The sequence below is a fragment of the Montipora foliosa genome, chromosome 12 (assembly GCF_036669935.1).
Source record: "Montipora foliosa isolate CH-2021 chromosome 12, ASM3666993v2, whole genome shotgun sequence".
Taxonomy (NCBI): Eukaryota; Metazoa; Cnidaria; class Anthozoa; order Scleractinia; family Acroporidae; genus Montipora; species Montipora foliosa.
In genome coordinates, this window is record NC_090880.1 from 36,379,160 (window position 1) to 36,397,916 (window position 18,757).

The following is an 18,757-nucleotide window of genomic DNA, read 5'->3' on the forward strand; positions in this document are numbered from 1 at the left end:
AAGTCAATAGGATCAGCAATAGGAAAACAGCAATAGGATCCAGGTCAAATCATCTCTTTAATAGGACATTTGCATGATCACGCCATTTGACTACAAGTACCAGAATCCTTTAGGTGTTGCCTATTTCATACTAATTCGAGCTATTATTATTTCTACCCCTCTAGATCTAGGAACACAAAATTCAAATAAGAAAAGAAAAACAAACTGAATTGTGGTAGTTGTAGTCAAATGACGCTATCGTGAAAGTTGCCTATTATAGAACCTTGTTACTCCCAGAACATCTTTAAATATTGTTGCTTACTCTCTTGTTTTATTGTCAATTGACAGACTTTGCGATATCGTACGACATTTGTGTAAAAACACGATACTGACATATGTTGACTGGTATGCAACTGGGATAGTTTTTCATTCTTTTAAAGGAATCGGCTTAAATGAGGCAACTCTGATGCGATTATATTTTGCTAAAGTTTTTTTAAGGTAAGCAGTCTTACGTGTTATTTTCTTTCCTTTTTTGTCTGCGAGTGTTTTTGTGCAGGTTACCGAGGTAACATCACGAAGAGAATGGGTTGCTGGGATAAAATTAGTTTTATTTACTTTTCAATTTTTACTTCCTCTTTTCCGTTATATCATTGCGTACGGCGCATTCCTCCCTGTAAATGCTAATTTTAAAAAAGTATAAAGAAAGAACATATATGAATATTTCTCCGGATTGGGTGAGAGATGATGAGCTACAGATTTTTTGCGTCACTTCCGGTCGGGTGTAATATGGTCACATGATCCAGCAGCTCGCACATAAGTCCGCCATATTAGCCCACCCACATTCCTTTTTCAGAAGTACAGAGACGAAAAAGGAGTCTCCATAAAAGGCGATATCACAACCGGAATAATGCAGAGCGAAGAATCAACAACAACTTCAGTTACATTAGACACCATGCAATACGCATCTCAGGCTCAAGGAAGCGGAGTTCTTGACCCGACAACGATTGAACAAGGAGCATTCGAAGCAGCGATGGATCATCCAGATGAACACGGCATGAAGAGGCAAGCTGACAGCGATGATGGTGGAGGCGGTGAGGTGGTGGAAGATAGACCCAAGAAAAAAACGCGAGGGAGGGTGAAAATAGAAATGAAGTTTATAGAGAGCAAGCTAAGGAGGTATACAACGTTTAGCAAAAGGAAAACTGGAATTATGAAGAAGGTTAGTTGTTGATCAATATGATCATTTTCATAAGAACATAATTGTCAGCTGATCATGATGTTAAGTTGTCTGCACTTCTACCTGTTTTCCGTATTTACTGAATCGAATTTTATTAAAATCCCACAGGCCTACGAGCTCAGCACCCTGACAGGAACACAGGTGATGCTCTTGGTCGCTTCAGAAACGGGACATGTTTATACTTTCGCAACAAGGAAACTTCAACCTATGATTACATCTGAAAGTGGCAAGGCTCTTATTCAAACTTGTCTCAACTCGCCAGATCCTCCAGTTTCTCAGATTCCAAATCCAGACCAGCGAATGTCTGCTACAGGATACGAAGAAACTGATTTGACATACACTGTCAACGAAAACGAAGGGGATAAAATGCAGGTAAGAATACAGTGAGAAATTGCGAAAAGGTAATTGGCGAATACTTCATTCGTTTTTTCCAACCTTTTTTCCTCCATAGCCATTGAAATTGTTGGCTTTATCCAGAACATGATCATTTATTGTAAGGATGGGTAAATCCTGCTGAGTTTCCGGATACATTTTACAGCTAAGTTTTTCTCACAAACGTGATTAGAAATTTATAATGAAGCGGAGCGCTTTACTGTGGCTGGTTTCTACGTCGAAAACTCTCTTCTCGTAGTAATCGTCTGCTTTTTTTTCACTTTTTTAGGATTGCTTCACCTCAAACTGTTATTTTATTTACAAATTATAGGTGTATGATTGGTTTCCGCGTAGTCTACTTCGATTAGATATTTGTTTCGCGGCAAAATTTTCGCATTAGATTTTCAAACGCGGTATCCTTTCAAACATTCCAACCATATATGGCACCCGTTTCCTTCTTTGGTACGTTTCTTGCCCATTTTTGGACACGAATGTAAACCTAGGCTTGTTTGTTTCATTTGCCGAGTTTGGGGAATCCTCCTAGGAAGGAAATTTATTACAGTCCAAACGAATCAACGAGAAAATTGTAATATTTTCTCCTTCGGTCTTGGTTATTGTAACTTGATATGCCAATGGCGTTTGACGTTATTTTTCTGTCGAGTTTCATTCATCATCGTGTCCTTGCCAATATGATTAGCGGCGAAAGACAACTAATATTTTTTCAACTTCTATATTCCATTTTTGTGAAGATGTATGGGAACGACGTTATGATTATTTATTTAATGAATAAATACGTTTCTGTCAAGATGTTAAACTGTACTTCACACCGCAATGAAACTCAATACGTTGCGTTTGTGGCAGAGCTTTGCACTGGTAGCTTTGGGATAAGGATGAAAATAATGTGCTACAAATTTATAAGACTTAACAGTTTTCTCATAATCAACTTGCTTGAAACGATGATAGCAAATTTTTAAGCTTTCCGATTAATTAGCCAACTATTTGCCAAGGCAAACTCCTGCAAAACAGCATTACCGGTGATAAGGGGAGAGCAGTGGGTGAGAGCAACCCTCATCCACATGTACTGTATGTGGACCCAGGATTGATTCCTGCACTTGAAGCCGTGTATGATTTGTTCACTCAACTCTGAGAGATTTTTCTTTCCTGAGAGGCTCTTGTCTCAGGGAACTGCTCTTTGTTGATTTTTAGTCTTCATTAGAACACTTGTTCTTAGCAATATAATATAAAGTTTAAGGCATACAAAAATAATTATTATTAGTTGTAAGTCTTCTACTACACCTGAACAGAAGATGGGTAATTAACCATTCCTCTTGTCCCATAACACTTCAAAGTTCATAACCCTTCAGAAGTAAAAACTTTGCAGAGTAGGGCAGTGAGTTTCCTGTGTACTGGTCTGTTCTTTCATATACGTCCCAAATTAACCCACTGACTCTTAGGAGTCCGACCAGATAAGCTAACGACCTTGTAGCCTTGAACCTCTCGTTCAGAGCTTGGGGTTTTTTAGTTTAAAAAATTCCTTATTTGGATGTAATATAGCTCGTGCATTTTCTTGCATGTGCAGCTTCAATCTTATTTTTCTTCATATTTGGGCATAAATTTGGTGTTGTAAAACCCTTAGCTTTGTTCCAAGGAAAAGAGTTGCTAGCCACGCACTTCAAGGTCATGCGCTTCTTGTGGAACTTGATAGATTTTACTGTGTCTAATGCCAGACGATTTTACTCGTCAATGGGGACAGTCCAGGGCAGTTCAGGTGTCAATGGGTTAACTCCCAGGACTATGAGAGAACTTGGCCAAAGGCATCTTGAGTGACGAAAGGCAAACAAAAGTGAGGCTATTAATTTTGTCTTTTTACCCAGCTTAATGCTACCATGTCCTGCTTGATATACATTACTCTCATGGAGACCTAATCGCTATGATTTTATTTTCAAAGGACCGAGGTGCTATTTATACCACCCAACAAATAGACGGAAGCCAAGGGTTAGCAGTAGGAGCATTATCTGGTACCAGTGGGCCCATGACGGGCATCACGGCATTGCCTGCGGCAGGTCATTCTTTCCCGATCACAACTTACATCCCACCTTCAAACATCCAGCAGCAGGGTGGAAATAAGAATCCATCTGTTCAATCCTCCTACTCTGTGCAAGCTATGCCTGGGGGAGCATTTACAACCATCTTTGCTCCAGGCACGTCAGTTCAGTTAGGACAACCACTTACTCAAGGGCAACAGCAAGGTTCCACTGTACAGGTATGGGCAATTTTGAAAGAAAAAGTAGAGGGATAAAGAAAGGGAGGAGTTTGGTTTTTATTTCCAATTTTTTATCCTATTCCTTTTGAGTACAGTACTGTTGTGGTAGTGCTTAATCTATTATTAGGTATGATTTCCAGTTACATGTAGTAGGTTTTCTTCTGTATCCCAACTTTCTTCCTTATTTTACTCTCTTATCACATTAGAACTGTCCACCTCCGAGTGCTGTCTGCAATTTAGCATCTGCTTGAAGAGAACCAACTGAACACTGTTACCGTTACCATTACCAGTCTGAAAATGGATGGAAATACTCTTAACCCAGCTCATTTCTCTGTACTTAAAATTAATAGCCACAGCTTGAAGCAAGAAATAAGCAAAAATCAAAATATGTTAAGCTTTAATTTCCCTTATAGTCAGTGTTTTCTTTCATGCACAGGTTCTTTCTCAGCCTGTACAGATCCAGCGAGTTCAGCCTCAAACACAGACTGTCCAGGTGAATGCAGTCAACCCCACAACCACGTCAAACACCATCACGTTACAAATGGGCCAAGAATCCAACCAGACACATGAGCATAACGTCGACCAGTCATCTGGCTCACAAGGGAACAATTTGCAATCAGTTGGAACAGTAGTGTTACCCATTGCAACCAATCAAGATGGCAGTGTTGTTTCCCTTGGCAATGTTGTCCCATCATCCATGATGCTTACATCACAAGCTGGGCAAATTCCTGTTATGTATAGTGTGTACGCATCGCCTTCCTCTGGACTTGTCACTGTGTCCAATCTCTCAGAGGGTGGTGGAGATCATTCATCCAACCACACTCATCATCTACAAGGAGAGGCCAATGACATGGGACAACAAAGCCTGCCTGGATCACTATCTCTTGCTACTGTCCAAGTACACCAGGATATGAACTCTGCCGTGCACACTTACTCAACACAGGGTGTTGTAACAGAGACCAGTGCTACTCAGACAGCAGAGGATATGCATATTGATCATACATCCTTAGATTCGGAGTCAGGCATAGGCAAAAATGATTTATCTGTCTCTCAAACTGAAGTTTGAATGTAGACTTAAATTATATGAAGATAATGAATGAGCATATGTCTCAGATGACAGGCATGCCACATCAGACAATGCTCTGATTTACGGTGTAGTCACTAACAGTATGGTAAGTTGCAAGAATACATGACTTTTTTTACACTTTAAATGCAAACTCGAGTAATAGAAAGTGAGAAAGTACAGATTGCAACTTAAAATAAACTAAGGAAACAATATTTGAAGGTTCCTACGGTTGACTCTTACCACTTGGTGATAAAATAATCCACAAATAAGTTCACTTAAGTTATAGCATTTACAGATAATGAAGCTTGTTTTTATTAATGAATGTAATTTTGTTTAACAAGCAAAGTCAAGAACTTATTACAGTACATGGACTTCACATTTTTGGTAAGCAATGTTAATAATTTTGCTAATCCTCTTTACAACAATATTAAAGACAAATCTTAAAGTTCTGTGGAATGCAGGAGTACAGGATCACATTGTTTTACTGTGTGAATCTGAAAACTGTGAACAATGTGATTTGATTAATGACATTAACCATTGTGCAGCAACCAATCAGAAGCGACATGAAACCACAAACTAATTACCATTACTGGTTGCAGTTTAGTTTTCTTGTGCATGATTTGATTGGCTTTTTACTTGAAACAATAACATTCCATAAACATTTCTACTGTTCATGGTTTTCGGATTTTTACAGTAAGTTTCCTTGCTACATCAATTTTCCTTTTTACCAGATGAATTCCTGGATAGTTGGAACCTATTAAAATATTACAATAATTGGAAATAATGTTACCCTGTTGGGTCCTCATTCTCCGGAGCGATCTTGTTGCTTATGTTCCCAAGTGTATGATTGTAAGCAGGTAAACTTGAGTCCCATAAGTGGACAGAGAGCTTGGGTCCTTGGGTCCCAGGAAAATAAGAGGGTTAACGCTTAGAACATCAGCTTGCAAGTCTTTGTTACAGTGTTTAATTTGCCATTGGGGACCTTAAGTAAGGGAGACAGCTATGAGAATGCCATGAAACAGAAGGCTTAATGAACAAACGCAAAGGCACTGCACGCCCCACCCGTGTGTTTTACAATTTGGTACATTTCTTAGCCGTAAAATGACCAAATTTGAGGTTATGTGGAGGATGCGAGCACCTGACGATGAATTTCGATTTTGTCTGCAAACGTCAAGACTGTTCATACCAACTTCATTTCGTGCAATGCTGATATGCACTTTCCATGCCAAATGACTTGGACTAATTGTTATTGCAATAACAGAAAATAGTATTTTTTGACAACGTTCTCATAGCCATCATCGTTGTTTCTTGCATAAGGTCCCTATTATCAGCTTGTTTGCTACAACCAAATTCTCCAGGAAACTATCTATTTTGCAACCTCAATAACAACAATGCCGATAATTATGTTTGGGCGTGGAGGTTTCTGTAGCAGAGGTTTAACTGCTTTTCACCCAAATGAAAAGTAAATAAACAAAGACAAAACTTTTAAGAGGAAACTTGAGATGTCACAGTAGTAAATACCTTGAAGTTTAGTTGTAATGATTCACTATTGTGATGTAAGTATTTCCAAAACAATATTATTAGCCTCTATATTTTCAGTGATATCACAATCTAAACATGCAATATACAGTGGGATTTTGTTACATTTTTTTTACAATGTACCTTAAGTTTTACAGAAATATACAAAATATTAAAAGTCTTCAACAATCTTCAAACTGCCTTATTCTTATCTTCTGTGATAATATACAGCAGTAATGTTAATTGAGCAAAAACGTACTATTTGGAGCCCCTTTACAGCTCATCTTAATGACAGTGTTCACAATAATAAAATTTAGTCACTCAATAGAATATCAAATTTCTGATTGGCCAATAATAAATACATTGAGACACAGTGATAAAGCTATTTTGTTGAGTACTGGTGTATAATAAATAAAAAATCATGTAAATTTTCTTGTGCATTTTGTGATTATTTTATGGTCAGTTGTGATGTTTTGAAAGTTCTCAAACTGCATGGGCCATAATTTTGATAACTTTCAAACCATCACTGAAGCCCATAAAATAATCACAAAAATAATGCACTTGCACTCATTTGAATTCTGATACTTATGACAGAATACTAATGGATTGACTTTACCATCAGTTTTAAGGTTAGTTTAACTGAAACTTTTGTAAAGGTAACTCGTTCACTTTTCATGTGAATAAAAAGTAATTACTCACAAGAAAGACTTTGCACTTTTGCTCTGAAAATATAAGGAAAAATGAAGAAATTATTGGTCTTTTGTATCGAACATTCGTTCCACAATTCAGATACTAGCGAGTGCTTAAATAATTCTGCGATAAAACATCCCACCAGCTATGCAGGCTAGAAGCAGAGTAGAGAACCAATAAACTCAACCCACATGTGATGCTGAGTGACTGGGAATTGAACCTGGGCCACCTCGGTAGGAGGTGGGTGCTCTCTGAACCAATTTGCCATCTGGTGTGTGTTGCTCACATGACTACACCAGACAGTTGTCTGAATTGTTTACAAAACCACAGATGGGATGGGTCAGTTGTTGTTCAGAGCATTGGACCACTGTACTGGAAGTTGTACAGTTCAACTGTGGTAGGACAAATGCCAAGGGTATCTAAATAACTGAGATAAAAGTGTACATTTTGCAACCAAAAAATGTCTTTCTACCATCTCAACTGTTTGCCTAAAATGTACCCTATCTTATTCAAAATCGACTTTTACCAAAACCGTGATGATCTTATCCTTCACAGAGAAGTTCAATCTCTTCAAGTGGAGCTCTAAGTCTTATTTCTTTTTCCACCATCACATCAACAATGTCTTGAATATCTTCTGGTAAATACTTCACAGCCTCCATGTATAAACACTGCAAGTAAAGCAGAGTTTAAAGCAAACTGGGCAAACAGTGAACGTTAATCCCTTATTATAAGTTTTACAAAGCTCAAAAACCAAATGTGTTTTATTGAATAACAGGCAGTACAAGAAACTCATTTGAAAGTTCACAGTTACAATAATGTGCTGTAACTGTCATATTATGTATTTACTGAAAGATTGACTAAAGCCCACTAATAATTCCTAACAATGAAAGTTGCTGCAAAAATGATGTTTTGTCAGCTACATGTAGCTGACATTATTATATGCAGGGGGATGTGAACCAGACACAAAGAAAAATGAATAATACCTGTAAGGGAGGTTATCACCCCTACCTATTGAGTAAAGAGGTGCATTTTTAGGCTGGAACAAATGTTTTGCACAAATTTCCAAATTTATCAGTTTGACTCAATACAAAACTTTTTACGGTTTTTTCTCCAAAACTGCTCAATATGAAAGGATGAGAAATTAATGCATTTTGTTAAAACGGGGTCCAAGAAACAGGTCAGTTAAAGGTGTTGATGTAATGTAGATGAAAATTCAAAGGAGAGATTAGAAGTGGTTTAAGATGGTGAGGGCTGGGCAGCATGCAGCTGACACAAAGAGGTAACTATTATTATACAGTCATGTAATAATAGGACAGAGTTTGGGGGCTTGACAAAACTGCATTCAAACCCACTTTCGTTTTCGCCAATATGATACATGAGCTTTCAAGGCTTAAAAACTTTGAAGAGAAAAGCTCTTGTCCACCTGTCAAGCAGTGCACTACTAGAATGTACTGGAGGCACTCCATCTCCTAGACTTCATTTACATGTAAAGAACCATCCAAAAGTGATTAGAAGCAAGCAAATGAACATTTCATCCTTAACCCCAACAAAAGGCATTCAGAATAATACTTGAACCCCTTTCCTCCAACCATTTTTTACAATGTGACTACAGCAACTGGTCTTAGCAACTGTGATCATGACAACACCTTAAAAAAGGTGTTCACAGATATCAACTATGACCACACATCTGACTCTATCATGGTCTATTGGATTTTTATGAGTGACCTGCTCTGCTTCAGCACAGCAAGATAGGTGTAGAAGCTACAGGTATCCCAGTTTGGTATGCCAGTCCTCTAAATGCTTACCTTAGCCCAAGGACAACTCTGCAATGCTTGGTAAAATACTGACTTGACCTTTTCCTTTCCATGTTTAGACTAGAAACAAAAATACCATACATGCACACAATCTTAAAGGGGCTATGTCACGTTATTTTAGGGTGTTTAGGGAAAATCTTTCATTAATCACGAGTTTACAACTTGAAAATATTAACAGCAATGTGGAATTCCTTTCTGATAAAATTATTGTTAAATCACAAACTAGAAGATTATGAGCAAAAACGACCTTTATCCAGGCAACTTTCCATAAACTTGAAAAGCATTGAGCTGACTTTCTTTTTAAGATATCCCAAATGCAAGCCGTTTCCAAACTGGTCCATTTGTGTCCACCCATCATTGTTTCTCTTTCCTTTTGCTGACAGTTCTTTTATGTTGTCCAACAGTTTTAATTGATTATTGCAATGTTTCAATCTATATTTTGGGCATTTTGGGTGTAATGAAATTACATCATTCTCTGCGTGACATAGAACCTTTAACGTTTGATAAAATTATTATGGAACTTCCAAAAAATTCAATACTTCACTGTGAGAGTAATGCCCCCAAAAAAGATGACCATTCTTAATAATTAAGAATATTAGTTTTTGTCCAATTTAGAGAATGTACATGTGTTAAATAATTATTATTTAACACATGAACATTCTCTAATTAATGGGCAAAAACTAATAATTTTTCTAGGCTTCAGATTGGGTATTGTGGGTGCACATAAAATTATTAAACAAAATTATTATTGGATGAGGTTGAGCATGATATCATGAATTATCAAAACCGAGGTCTGTGTTATCTGCCGAAGCCGAAGGCTGAGGCAGATAACACAGACATGAGGTTTTGATAATTCATGACATCATGCGAAAACCGAATTCAATAATTGTTTTATTATACATTTTTCACATAATTCATCCTCAGAAACAGGAGCGAAGCGTTCAGCCATTTTGTTTCTGAGGAGAACACTCCAAGGGGCTTAGTAACCAGGCAGATGTTGAACATGATAAATGTAATATCTGCAGCAGATATTACATTTATCATGTCAAGTTCACAAGCTATTGTGAATTGATTGAATGCTCTCGACCAATCAGATTTTTCATAGTGAGTCTGATGTATAATAAATGGACTAATATCTGTGACAAAACGTGGAGGATTGCATTTTGTCATACATGTCGCTATACCTCATTCAGTCACATACAATGTGAATCAATTATTAAAATTATTGATCACACTTTTGGCTTCCTAGCTGTAAATTCAAGTTGGGATAATTACAGCTACCTCAAACTCCATGAACATTCTCCACAATGCCACACAATGTCTGCCTGATGAGCTAGAAACTGCCCTTTCAAACAGTGAATACTGACGATGGACTAGTCCTGTGCTGGGAAGAGAAGTGAAAGCAGTAGAGGAGTTTTCTTGGGACGTTGAGACTAAAGGGACACTGACTGTAACCAGAGACTGAGTCCTAAGCTGCTCGTAATAAAGAGAAAAGAGCCATGGGACTGGTGTGGTAGCCTTTTGCACAGCTCTGTCAAGTGTTCTCCTGATCTCGCAACTGAGAACAGACTTTGATTCAAGTTGGATGTAGAATGACAGGAATTCAGGATTATCAGGATACATCTCTAAAATGGACAGTATAATACTTTTTGTGTCCTTTAGTGGCAACCTTCGGCTGCTGTCACAGTGGAATTTAAAAATCCTGATGTATGCGCTGAAAATGAGCTCCCAGTCCATTGCACTTAGACCAGACATGTTTGACTTTGAAGACCATGCTGTTGACAAATCCTTACACATGGCTAACACAGTGGAAATGCCCATACTCAAGTACTCAAACAAAGCAATGCAAGCTTCAAGGTGCACTGCCAAACTTCCAGAGCCAAAACCACACTCCAAACATAGTTCACTATTGGAGTGGGTGGCAGCCATCTCAAGGATCTCTTGGTGCATCTTTTTGTAGATTCTACGGCACTTAAGTACTCTGATTGCAGACAATTCTGTGACTTCTGGAGTGGATGAGACTGGTTGAAATTTAGCTCCCTCAAAAAACAATGCCAAAATATGCAATGCCTTCTTGTTTCCACCACTCTCATCTTTGGTTTGTCCTGAACTTGTTTTGATGCCTGTCTGTAGCTCTGCATAAGACCTGGTAAAAATATTGTACATGTAACCTTGTAATAAAGTTAAAAAGTCGAAACCACAACATGTTTTGCTTTAAAATTAATGCAGCTTCACCAAATAAGGCACATAATTACAGAACAACAAATTTAAAGCATTTGTGTTAAGTCTGCACATCTTTAGTCAGTCTGGTCCATTCAATTAAATGCATGATCTATGCATGCATCAACAGATTCATCATTTTACCAAAGGTCGCCAAATTTACAGTTCATGCGTTCTGCTAGCCATTAGCAATTATTTTTGGCTATCAGGCACAAGTTGCTTGGAGCATCATTAGTGCTAACCAGTGTTGGATACCATGACAACCAATTTGGTAGCATAGGTCTTTGAGCCTGGTTAACACTAACCATGCCTTAAGAATCTCAGCCCAGATACCGGTAATTTTGACGAACCATACAAGGTAATGTTTACCTAACCAATGTTGAACATGAGTTGCCTAATAGTACGTAATTCATAAAAGGTGATTCTCCAGTTTTCTCTAAGGAGGATGAAAAACCATAAGTCTTGCCTGCCCTCAAAACACTACATGTACTAGGTAAAAGAACCTTCCACAACGTTAAAGATACCATACTCCACAAGTTGTGGTTTAGCCTACATGAACATGTATATCACAGTGCTGTAAAATCTCTTATTCCATACATGGAAAATGCATTGCATGGTTATCAGTCATAGTTCAGATTTTTTCATGAAACCACTGTCAATGTTAAATTTTATTATCATAATCTGCAACAAAGAAAAATCAAAATTAGTTTGAAAGAGGGAAAAAATGAACCACTGTAACAGTGACAACAGATACATGTAAACCAAAATGCCGCAGCCGGAACAAAATCTGACCTGAACAGAGGGGCTAAACCTCTTTTTCTTGTCTGTTCATCGGGGAGCATGTCTATGCCCATCATGAGAGTTGAGTCAAAAACTCTGCAAGCTTCATTAGTGTTACCAGATAACCACTCCATTTCTGCAAACACTTGCCACAATAATAAAATGTTCCTGAAAATTTAATAAATTATAATATTGTTAACTGCTAGCCTTGTAAAATGAGAGATAGAGGGGGAACTCAGTGCCAAATTAAAAACAAAATGTGTCTCTCTGATAATCATCTGCAACATCCCAAATGCAATGAATGGCCTGAATGATGAAGAAGAATGTGATGAAAAGGAAAATAAAACAGATAAATGGGATGAGATCCACATTTATATTCACGGTTACTGTAAAAAGTAAAGGCTAAGAAGAGATGAAAGGGATCAGTGTTATGTACTGTAGCAGTGCTGCAAACTTCAACTGTTGTTTAATTTTTAGTAATCAATGACCAGATATGTCAATTTTATTCATTAACTGTTCATCAATTGAAATTGAATTGAAAATGGTCATAGCAATAATGTGATGGTTTTGCAAAACATCCAGAATTACTTATTGTTGAAGGGAAATATTCTACTACAAGATCCACCTTAACTCATTGACCCCTTGGAGTAACACTTTTAAATAAATTTTACTCTCAACTGTCTAATGCCAAACGATTTTACTCGTCAACGGAGGAGGGGTGCAGGAGTCAATGAGTTAAGTTGAAAAACACTCCTAAACACATAAAACCAAAAAAAAAATCCCCAAAACACAGTGAAGCACTTGCAAACCTGTTTTCTGGCATTTTGAGAAGGCTCTTGGCTAGTTTTCTGACATCTTTGTACATCCTCACAGCTAAGCCTGGTGACTGTGCTTCCTGAGTGAGTTTGAATTCATACCAAAGCCATGTTTCAATAAGTAAAGTTCTTGCTTTTTCAGAAACCACAGGCAAGCTTTGAACAAAAATATTTCTTATAAAGCTTAGACCCTCATGAGAGGGCCTTTGTTGCTCCGAAGACATGTCACTAATCCAATGGTTCCACTGCCACAATCCAAGAAATTGTGGAAAGGCCGTTTTCTGCGGCTCAAGTATCTGTAAGGCATGCTCCAGCGACATCTGTAGGTACCTTTGAACATCACCACTTGTGGATGAGCTCACGCAAGGTACTTGAACTCCAAGGAATTTCAAAAATGAAAAGACCAGTTTGACAATGTTGGCTGAATCAGCGATTTTGAACAAACTTGAACTGATGTCATCAAAAAGAACGAGTCTTTCTGGGTCATCACAGTCTTCCTCTGTTTGACCCCCTTCTCTATTTGGTTGCCAAGGAAACAGTTGCTTCCTTTCTCTGGACAATTCAAGTTGCAGCCAATTCTTCCACATGGGCTGACCTTGGTCAAGAGAACTCTCATCATCATTTCCATCAAAAGAAGCATTTTTCTCTTCCTTTCCACCACTGCATGTTGACCAAAAAATCTTCTCAATATCAACATGCACTTCAGTTGGAATATTTCCATCTTTTCTTGCCATCCATGTGTTCCACCCATTAGCACCTTTTTCTCCAAACCTTGACACAAAGTGACATTGGATGCATTAGAACTCACACCATTTTATTGCTGCTTGTTAAGTCTAATAAGATAAAGCTCCAGTCAGCTGAGCTACATGTACTGTATGAATGTACATGTACTTGTAACTGTATTCTTGGGTTTCAATCCAAGATAGACCAAAAATAATTTAATTGAGAACAAAGTGCTGCCTTTGCTTGCCTAGTCTTGACTGCAAAGCAGGCAGTTTGGTGTTCATTGGATTAGTTGTAAAACTCAAGCAGCTGTTAAAATGCTGGCCTGTGGTCAAAGAGAAGGCAAGGACAAGCTAGGATACAAAAAAAATTGTCTCTTTATAGTCTATCTTTTTTGCTACGTTTTAGCTACACATTCAAGTCAATTTGTTATAATGAAAAAACTTACCCAATGACACCCCATACACCTGCTGAACAGTCAGGCAAAGTCATGGGTCAAGGTCCACAACCTTCATACTTCATGTTGTAGTGGTCCCACCTTTACTTTGTGGTGGTATGTGCTATTAAATTTCCATGACAAGCAACTGTAAAATTTGACGCTTCTTTACTTGTATATTGCACAAATTAAGACGTAATTTTGACAATAATTATTGGGATGACAGGCAGCTTACATGTGCATACCTTGGTGCTCCACTGTCCCAGAACGTCTCCAGGAAAGCCAGCTGTCCACTAAGAGGGGTGCTCTTCTCTAGTTCAGGTGAACAAAAACAGTTCAATTCAACCATGGCCTGAAGGCAAGCAACAGCCTTTTCTGTGTGGCCTGAAGACCAAACATAAGATCAAACAATCTACGTTTCATTCTCACTTGTGCTGGATTGAAAACAACAAAAACAAGCTTTTGCCTCCAATTCTAACCCCATCACCTTCAATGACGAAGCTCCAAAGCAGAAGAGAGGCCACATATCTCCTTACACCACCTCCCTACCCATTGGTGAATAACACATAAAGGGACTAAAATCACCCTCTCTCAGACAACACTTGCCTGCTCTGCTCTCTGGAACAGACTGAATAGACCACTATTCCATTAAAAGACTACAATATGAAAGACATAATCATTTGGGCTGCAGAGAAATAATAAATAATGTTACATCACTGATTGTGTTAAGATTTCAGATCATGGCATTTATGAACATTACTTGTGCAGTAACAAAACCAAAGCCTAAAAATCAGGTTTAAACAGGATTGGAGCCCATGACCTCTGGGACATCAGTACAGTGCTTTCCCATTTGAATTATCGTGCCAACTGGGAGCTGATCATTTTTTAAATTCATACATGTATTAAGCCCATAGAGGATGAAGAAATATGAAAGACATAAAGAAATTTACATTAACATGGTTCTCTCCGCAGTTCAAATTTAAGGTTACTGCTAACCTTCTTCTGGGGTGCCTTCTGGGAAATCTTTCGAAACCACGTTATTTTCGGTAAAACTCCAGCAAACTATATATCACCGAAAAGGCCCTCTGAAGAGGGTTTGTGACAAAACAGTTTTGAATTCGCGGGAAAAGGCATTCAGCGCTGAATCATTAGCCACAGATTATTGATTGCAGACTCAACCGCATTGACTACAAATAAATGGTGAACTCAACAGTCGGAGGTCTGAGGTATTGACGAGTGTTGACATCTCATAACACCTTTGGGGATTAACATTTTAGTCATGCAAAACACAAAATTTGCAATAGCTTTGCAAGAAAAAAAACTTTTCAAATAATTTCTGTTTTAGAACAAAGTAAATATAATGAGCAATCTTATGGTGGCTTTTCAAAATTTTGCAAACTTCGAGACCGAAAAGGCTAGCAGTAACCTTAAGGTAAACTCTTTCATTAACTTAATACTGTAGTCTCTTTATTTCCGCTATGGGCTTAATATGAACACTTAAAACCACGCACCGGTGACTCTCTTGGTTGAGCACCGGGCTGCCATGCGGGAGGTCGTGAGTTTGACTCCGGGCGGACCAACACTCAGGGAAAAAAGTGCTGCCTTTGGAATAACATCCGCAAATGGTTAGACTTTCAAGTCTTCTTGGATAAGGACTAGAAACTGTAGGCCCCATTTCACAAATATCTTTGCTGTTCATACGTTCCCTGTGGGGCATTAAAGAACCCACACACTATTTGAGAAGAGTAGGGGATAAAGTTCCTGGTGTTGTGGCTGTCCTCCGTGAGTGTATGGGTGCGTGGGTATAGCAGGTCCACATTAGCTGTATACTGCTAGCTGCCAATACTTCAACCTGCTCGAACAAATAGATAAATAACAAACAAACAAAATGACCAGCTTCCAGGTAGCTTGGTAGCCAGAGAGGTCATGGGGTTCAAATCTTGTGTAAGAATAATTAAAACACAACAATAATATTATTACCAAACCACACAACCAGCAAACTTGTTTTACCTGACTGCCTTGCAAACTGACACTGATCAATGAACAAGTCCAACATTTCACTCTCTAGATCACCAACAGCTTGATGAGACGTAAATGTTCCTTCTTTAATTGATGACAGAGTGCTCAAACACTTTCCATATGCTGCTGCGGCTTTACCAAATGAGAACACCGCAAACCTAGATTGCACGAAAAGCAAGTAGTGTCGCCATAACAAGGTGTTATTTGGATGAACAAAACTGACTTTCTTCCATTTCTGAAGCAATTCTTCAGCATCCATGATCTCACTGCAGAGATCCAAATGACTCATTATCAGCTCCACAGCATTGGAATTTTGCTGCAAGGCTTTCTCAAACATTGCAATTTTTTTCTCAATGACAGTTCTCGTGGAAGCTTTTCTCTGTTCTCTTCCTGTTGCTGTAAAACTTGTTTTCACATAATCTTCTGTTTGGACAACCTCCTCTTGTAAAGCAGCCAGACTGAGCCATGCTTGAATGTCGTGAGGATTTTCCCTCACAACTTTATTTAACTCGGCAGTCTTTTGCAAAATACTGGTATTACCATAATTAGAAGAATCAGTTTCTATGTCTGAACTTGTTGAACAGCCTTCTGTACCTTTCTCATTCACACCAAGCTCAAGAGAGATATACTCATTGTCACTGCTTATAGAAAGACTCTGCTTTGATTGTGTGAATGCTGCTGTAGACATTCCCTCTGAGTTTTCAAATGCTTGCACATCATTTACATTCCAGTATCTCAATGTCTCAGGCCTAATCTTTTTCTTTTTGCTTCCCCTTTTTTCAAACAACTCAATAAGCTGTTGTTTGCCAAGTCCAAGGCAGACCACCCTTGACCTCATCTTGTACAAAGCAACATCAAGCCTGTATAAAGTATCATACATTCGATTTGCCAGATCAGGCTTTTTGTGCAGTCGAAAAGCCTTTTCAGGAGCAAGCTTAGCCTCTTCAATCCAAATTGTATCAGGTTTACCAGCATCTTCACTAGTGTTTTGTTTACTTGCTGACTTGCTGTCCTTATGCTTGTGTTTCTTCTTGTGTTTATGCTTCTTTTTATCCTTGTGGTGACTGCTTGCACCTTCACTGTAATCATCGTCAGCTTTGAGCTTAATTTCTTTAAGGTAAAGGAGTTCTCTTTCATCATCTAAACTAACGATGTTAGCATGTGATCGCTTGCTTCCTGATTCTGGAGACTGCAAATGTGTATTTTCTGCAGGACTTGCATAAGAGCCCTTTCTCTGGTCTGTCTCATTGATCTCATTTCTACATGCTATATTTTTATAGCTCTCATTTCTCAGCCACTTTGGTTGTTTGTCTTCTGCAAATACAGTATATTTGAAAAATATAACTGCTTAAGTACCATCCAGTGACAAGGAAGTTACATGTACAGTAGCTTTTACGTGAACTTAAAACAATTAATTTCGATATTTTGCTCTGTACTCTATCACAGCAATCGACGAACGTCATGGTGCGTATGCGTTTTACCAAAAATCAAAGAAACATGCTTTATTTTAGCTTATTTCTTGCCTCTGATACAGATATTGACATCTGGAGCAACTTCTCAAGAGAAAAGAGACAATTTAGAATATCACTCAAGGCTGCTGCCTAAGAAAATTTTAAAGGGGCCCTCAGAGCTAAACGCTGAGAACTTAGGAGCCCAACATATGAAGTGAAAGGTGTTGCTGTGAAAAATTAAGGCGCCCAGAGCTATTCTTTGGGAGCCCCAGGCTACCGGGCTCCTGTTAGGCAACAGCCTTGTCACTTATGTATCACTTAAGATACATGTATCTTCATGTACAAAGTTTGCTACCAGTAAAAGATATAGAGTGAAGGCCGTAAATAGTGGTATTGACCCGCGGGATGTTGAATGGATGGGAGCTTCTAGAGCGAAGATTACTATTACAATCATTGTGGCTAAACTTCTTTCTGATATAAGCAGGAGTCAAACCATTCAGAGCCTTGTAGATAAGAGTAAGAATGCTCTGACGAGTAGTAAGGCGATACTTACCTTGTGATACTCTGAAAACTTTATATAATGCTCTTTTCCTGCCTTACATCAATTATTGTACTCTAATTTGGGCTTCTACGTACGTTTCTTACCTTGAACCACTTTATGTACTTCAAAAGAAAGCCATCCGTATAATTACTTTTTCACCCCCACGCACACCTTCTAAACCCCTTTTCTCTAAAAATAATTTTCTTTCGCTCCATTCTATCTTTAAATTCCATTTGGCCTGTTTTGTTTTCTCACATTTTAACAATATTCTGCCTACTCCTGTTTCCTCAATCCTTCATTTTAACCATGAATATCACGATTATTTGACTCGTTCACGTTTTAATCTTCATAAAACCAACCACAAGTATCAATTTGCTATCACCTGGCAGGCTCCTGTTATTTGGAATGATATTCCGTTAACAGTGCGCAACAGCCTTACATTAAGTAACTTTAAAAAAAAGTTGAGACTGCATTTTCTGAATGCTGAGTTAGTACATTGAAAATCGAAAATTGAACTCATTTCCTTTAATTCTATAGTCTGATCAAGTCCCCCGGGACTAAATTGTAAACTTTGTGGACTGTTTTGTTTTGTTTTGTTTCCTGTTATTTGAAACAATTCTACTAGGAGTACTTGTTTATGCAATTTATTTAATTATATTATCCTGTGTGTTTGTAAATTAAGTAGTTAGATTTAGTTGTATAAGTATTTTAGCTAAAGCCTTCTTCTATTCATGCAAATTTTTCAAATTATCTTTGCTGACCATATGCCATTTAAGCCTCCGGCTTTGGCTGTTCTCATGTATTCTTCAGAGTTTGATGTGTAACAATAAACA

General features: G+C 38.1%; 2 protein-coding genes across 2 annotated transcripts in view; one reads left to right on the forward strand and one right to left on the reverse strand.

The window, feature by feature from the left end:
- The first annotated feature begins 810 nt into the window (after positions 1-810).
- On the forward strand, positions 811-6,632 carry LOC137978556 (serum response factor-like). Its single transcript, XM_068825543.1, has 4 exons — positions 811-1,198; positions 1,325-1,588; positions 3,537-3,851; positions 4,288-6,632. Exons 1-4 carry the CDS (start codon positions 887-889, stop codon positions 4,915-4,917), a joined length of 1,521 nt encoding a protein of 506 aa, XP_068681644.1. The 5' UTR covers positions 811-886; the 3' UTR covers positions 4,918-6,632.
- Positions 6,633-6,782: 150 nt separating this feature from the next.
- LOC137978555 (nuclear exosome regulator NRDE2-like) overlaps positions 6,783-18,757 on the reverse strand; it is a 12,355-nt gene continuing 380 nt past the window's right edge. The window contains exons 2-9 of the mRNA XM_068825542.1: positions 15,924-17,246; positions 14,159-14,297; positions 12,749-13,525; positions 11,952-12,107; positions 10,221-11,085; positions 8,931-8,999; positions 7,652-7,793; positions 6,783-7,157 (exon numbers count right to left, since the gene is read on the reverse strand). Of these exons, the coding sequence (XP_068681643.1) occupies positions 7,668-7,793; positions 8,931-8,999; positions 10,221-11,085; positions 11,952-12,107; positions 12,749-13,525; positions 14,159-14,297; positions 15,924-17,246 (3,455 nt within the window). The 3' untranslated portion in view covers positions 6,783-7,157; positions 7,652-7,667. The remainder of the gene's footprint in view (positions 7,158-7,651; positions 7,794-8,930; positions 9,000-10,220; positions 11,086-11,951; positions 12,108-12,748; positions 13,526-14,158; positions 14,298-15,923; positions 17,247-18,757) is intronic.

Coding starts and splice junctions, on each gene's coding strand:
- LOC137978556 (XM_068825543.1), top strand. CDS start 887: ATGCAGAGCGAAGAATCAACAACAACTTCAGTTACATTAGACACCATG. Junction 1,589..3,536: donor ACGAAGGGGATAAAATGCAG/GTAAGAATACAG, acceptor TTATTTTCAAAG/GACCGAGGTGCTATTTATAC. Junction 3,852..4,287: donor AGCAAGGTTCCACTGTACAG/GTATGGGCAATT, acceptor TTTCATGCACAG/GTTCTTTCTCAGCCTGTACA.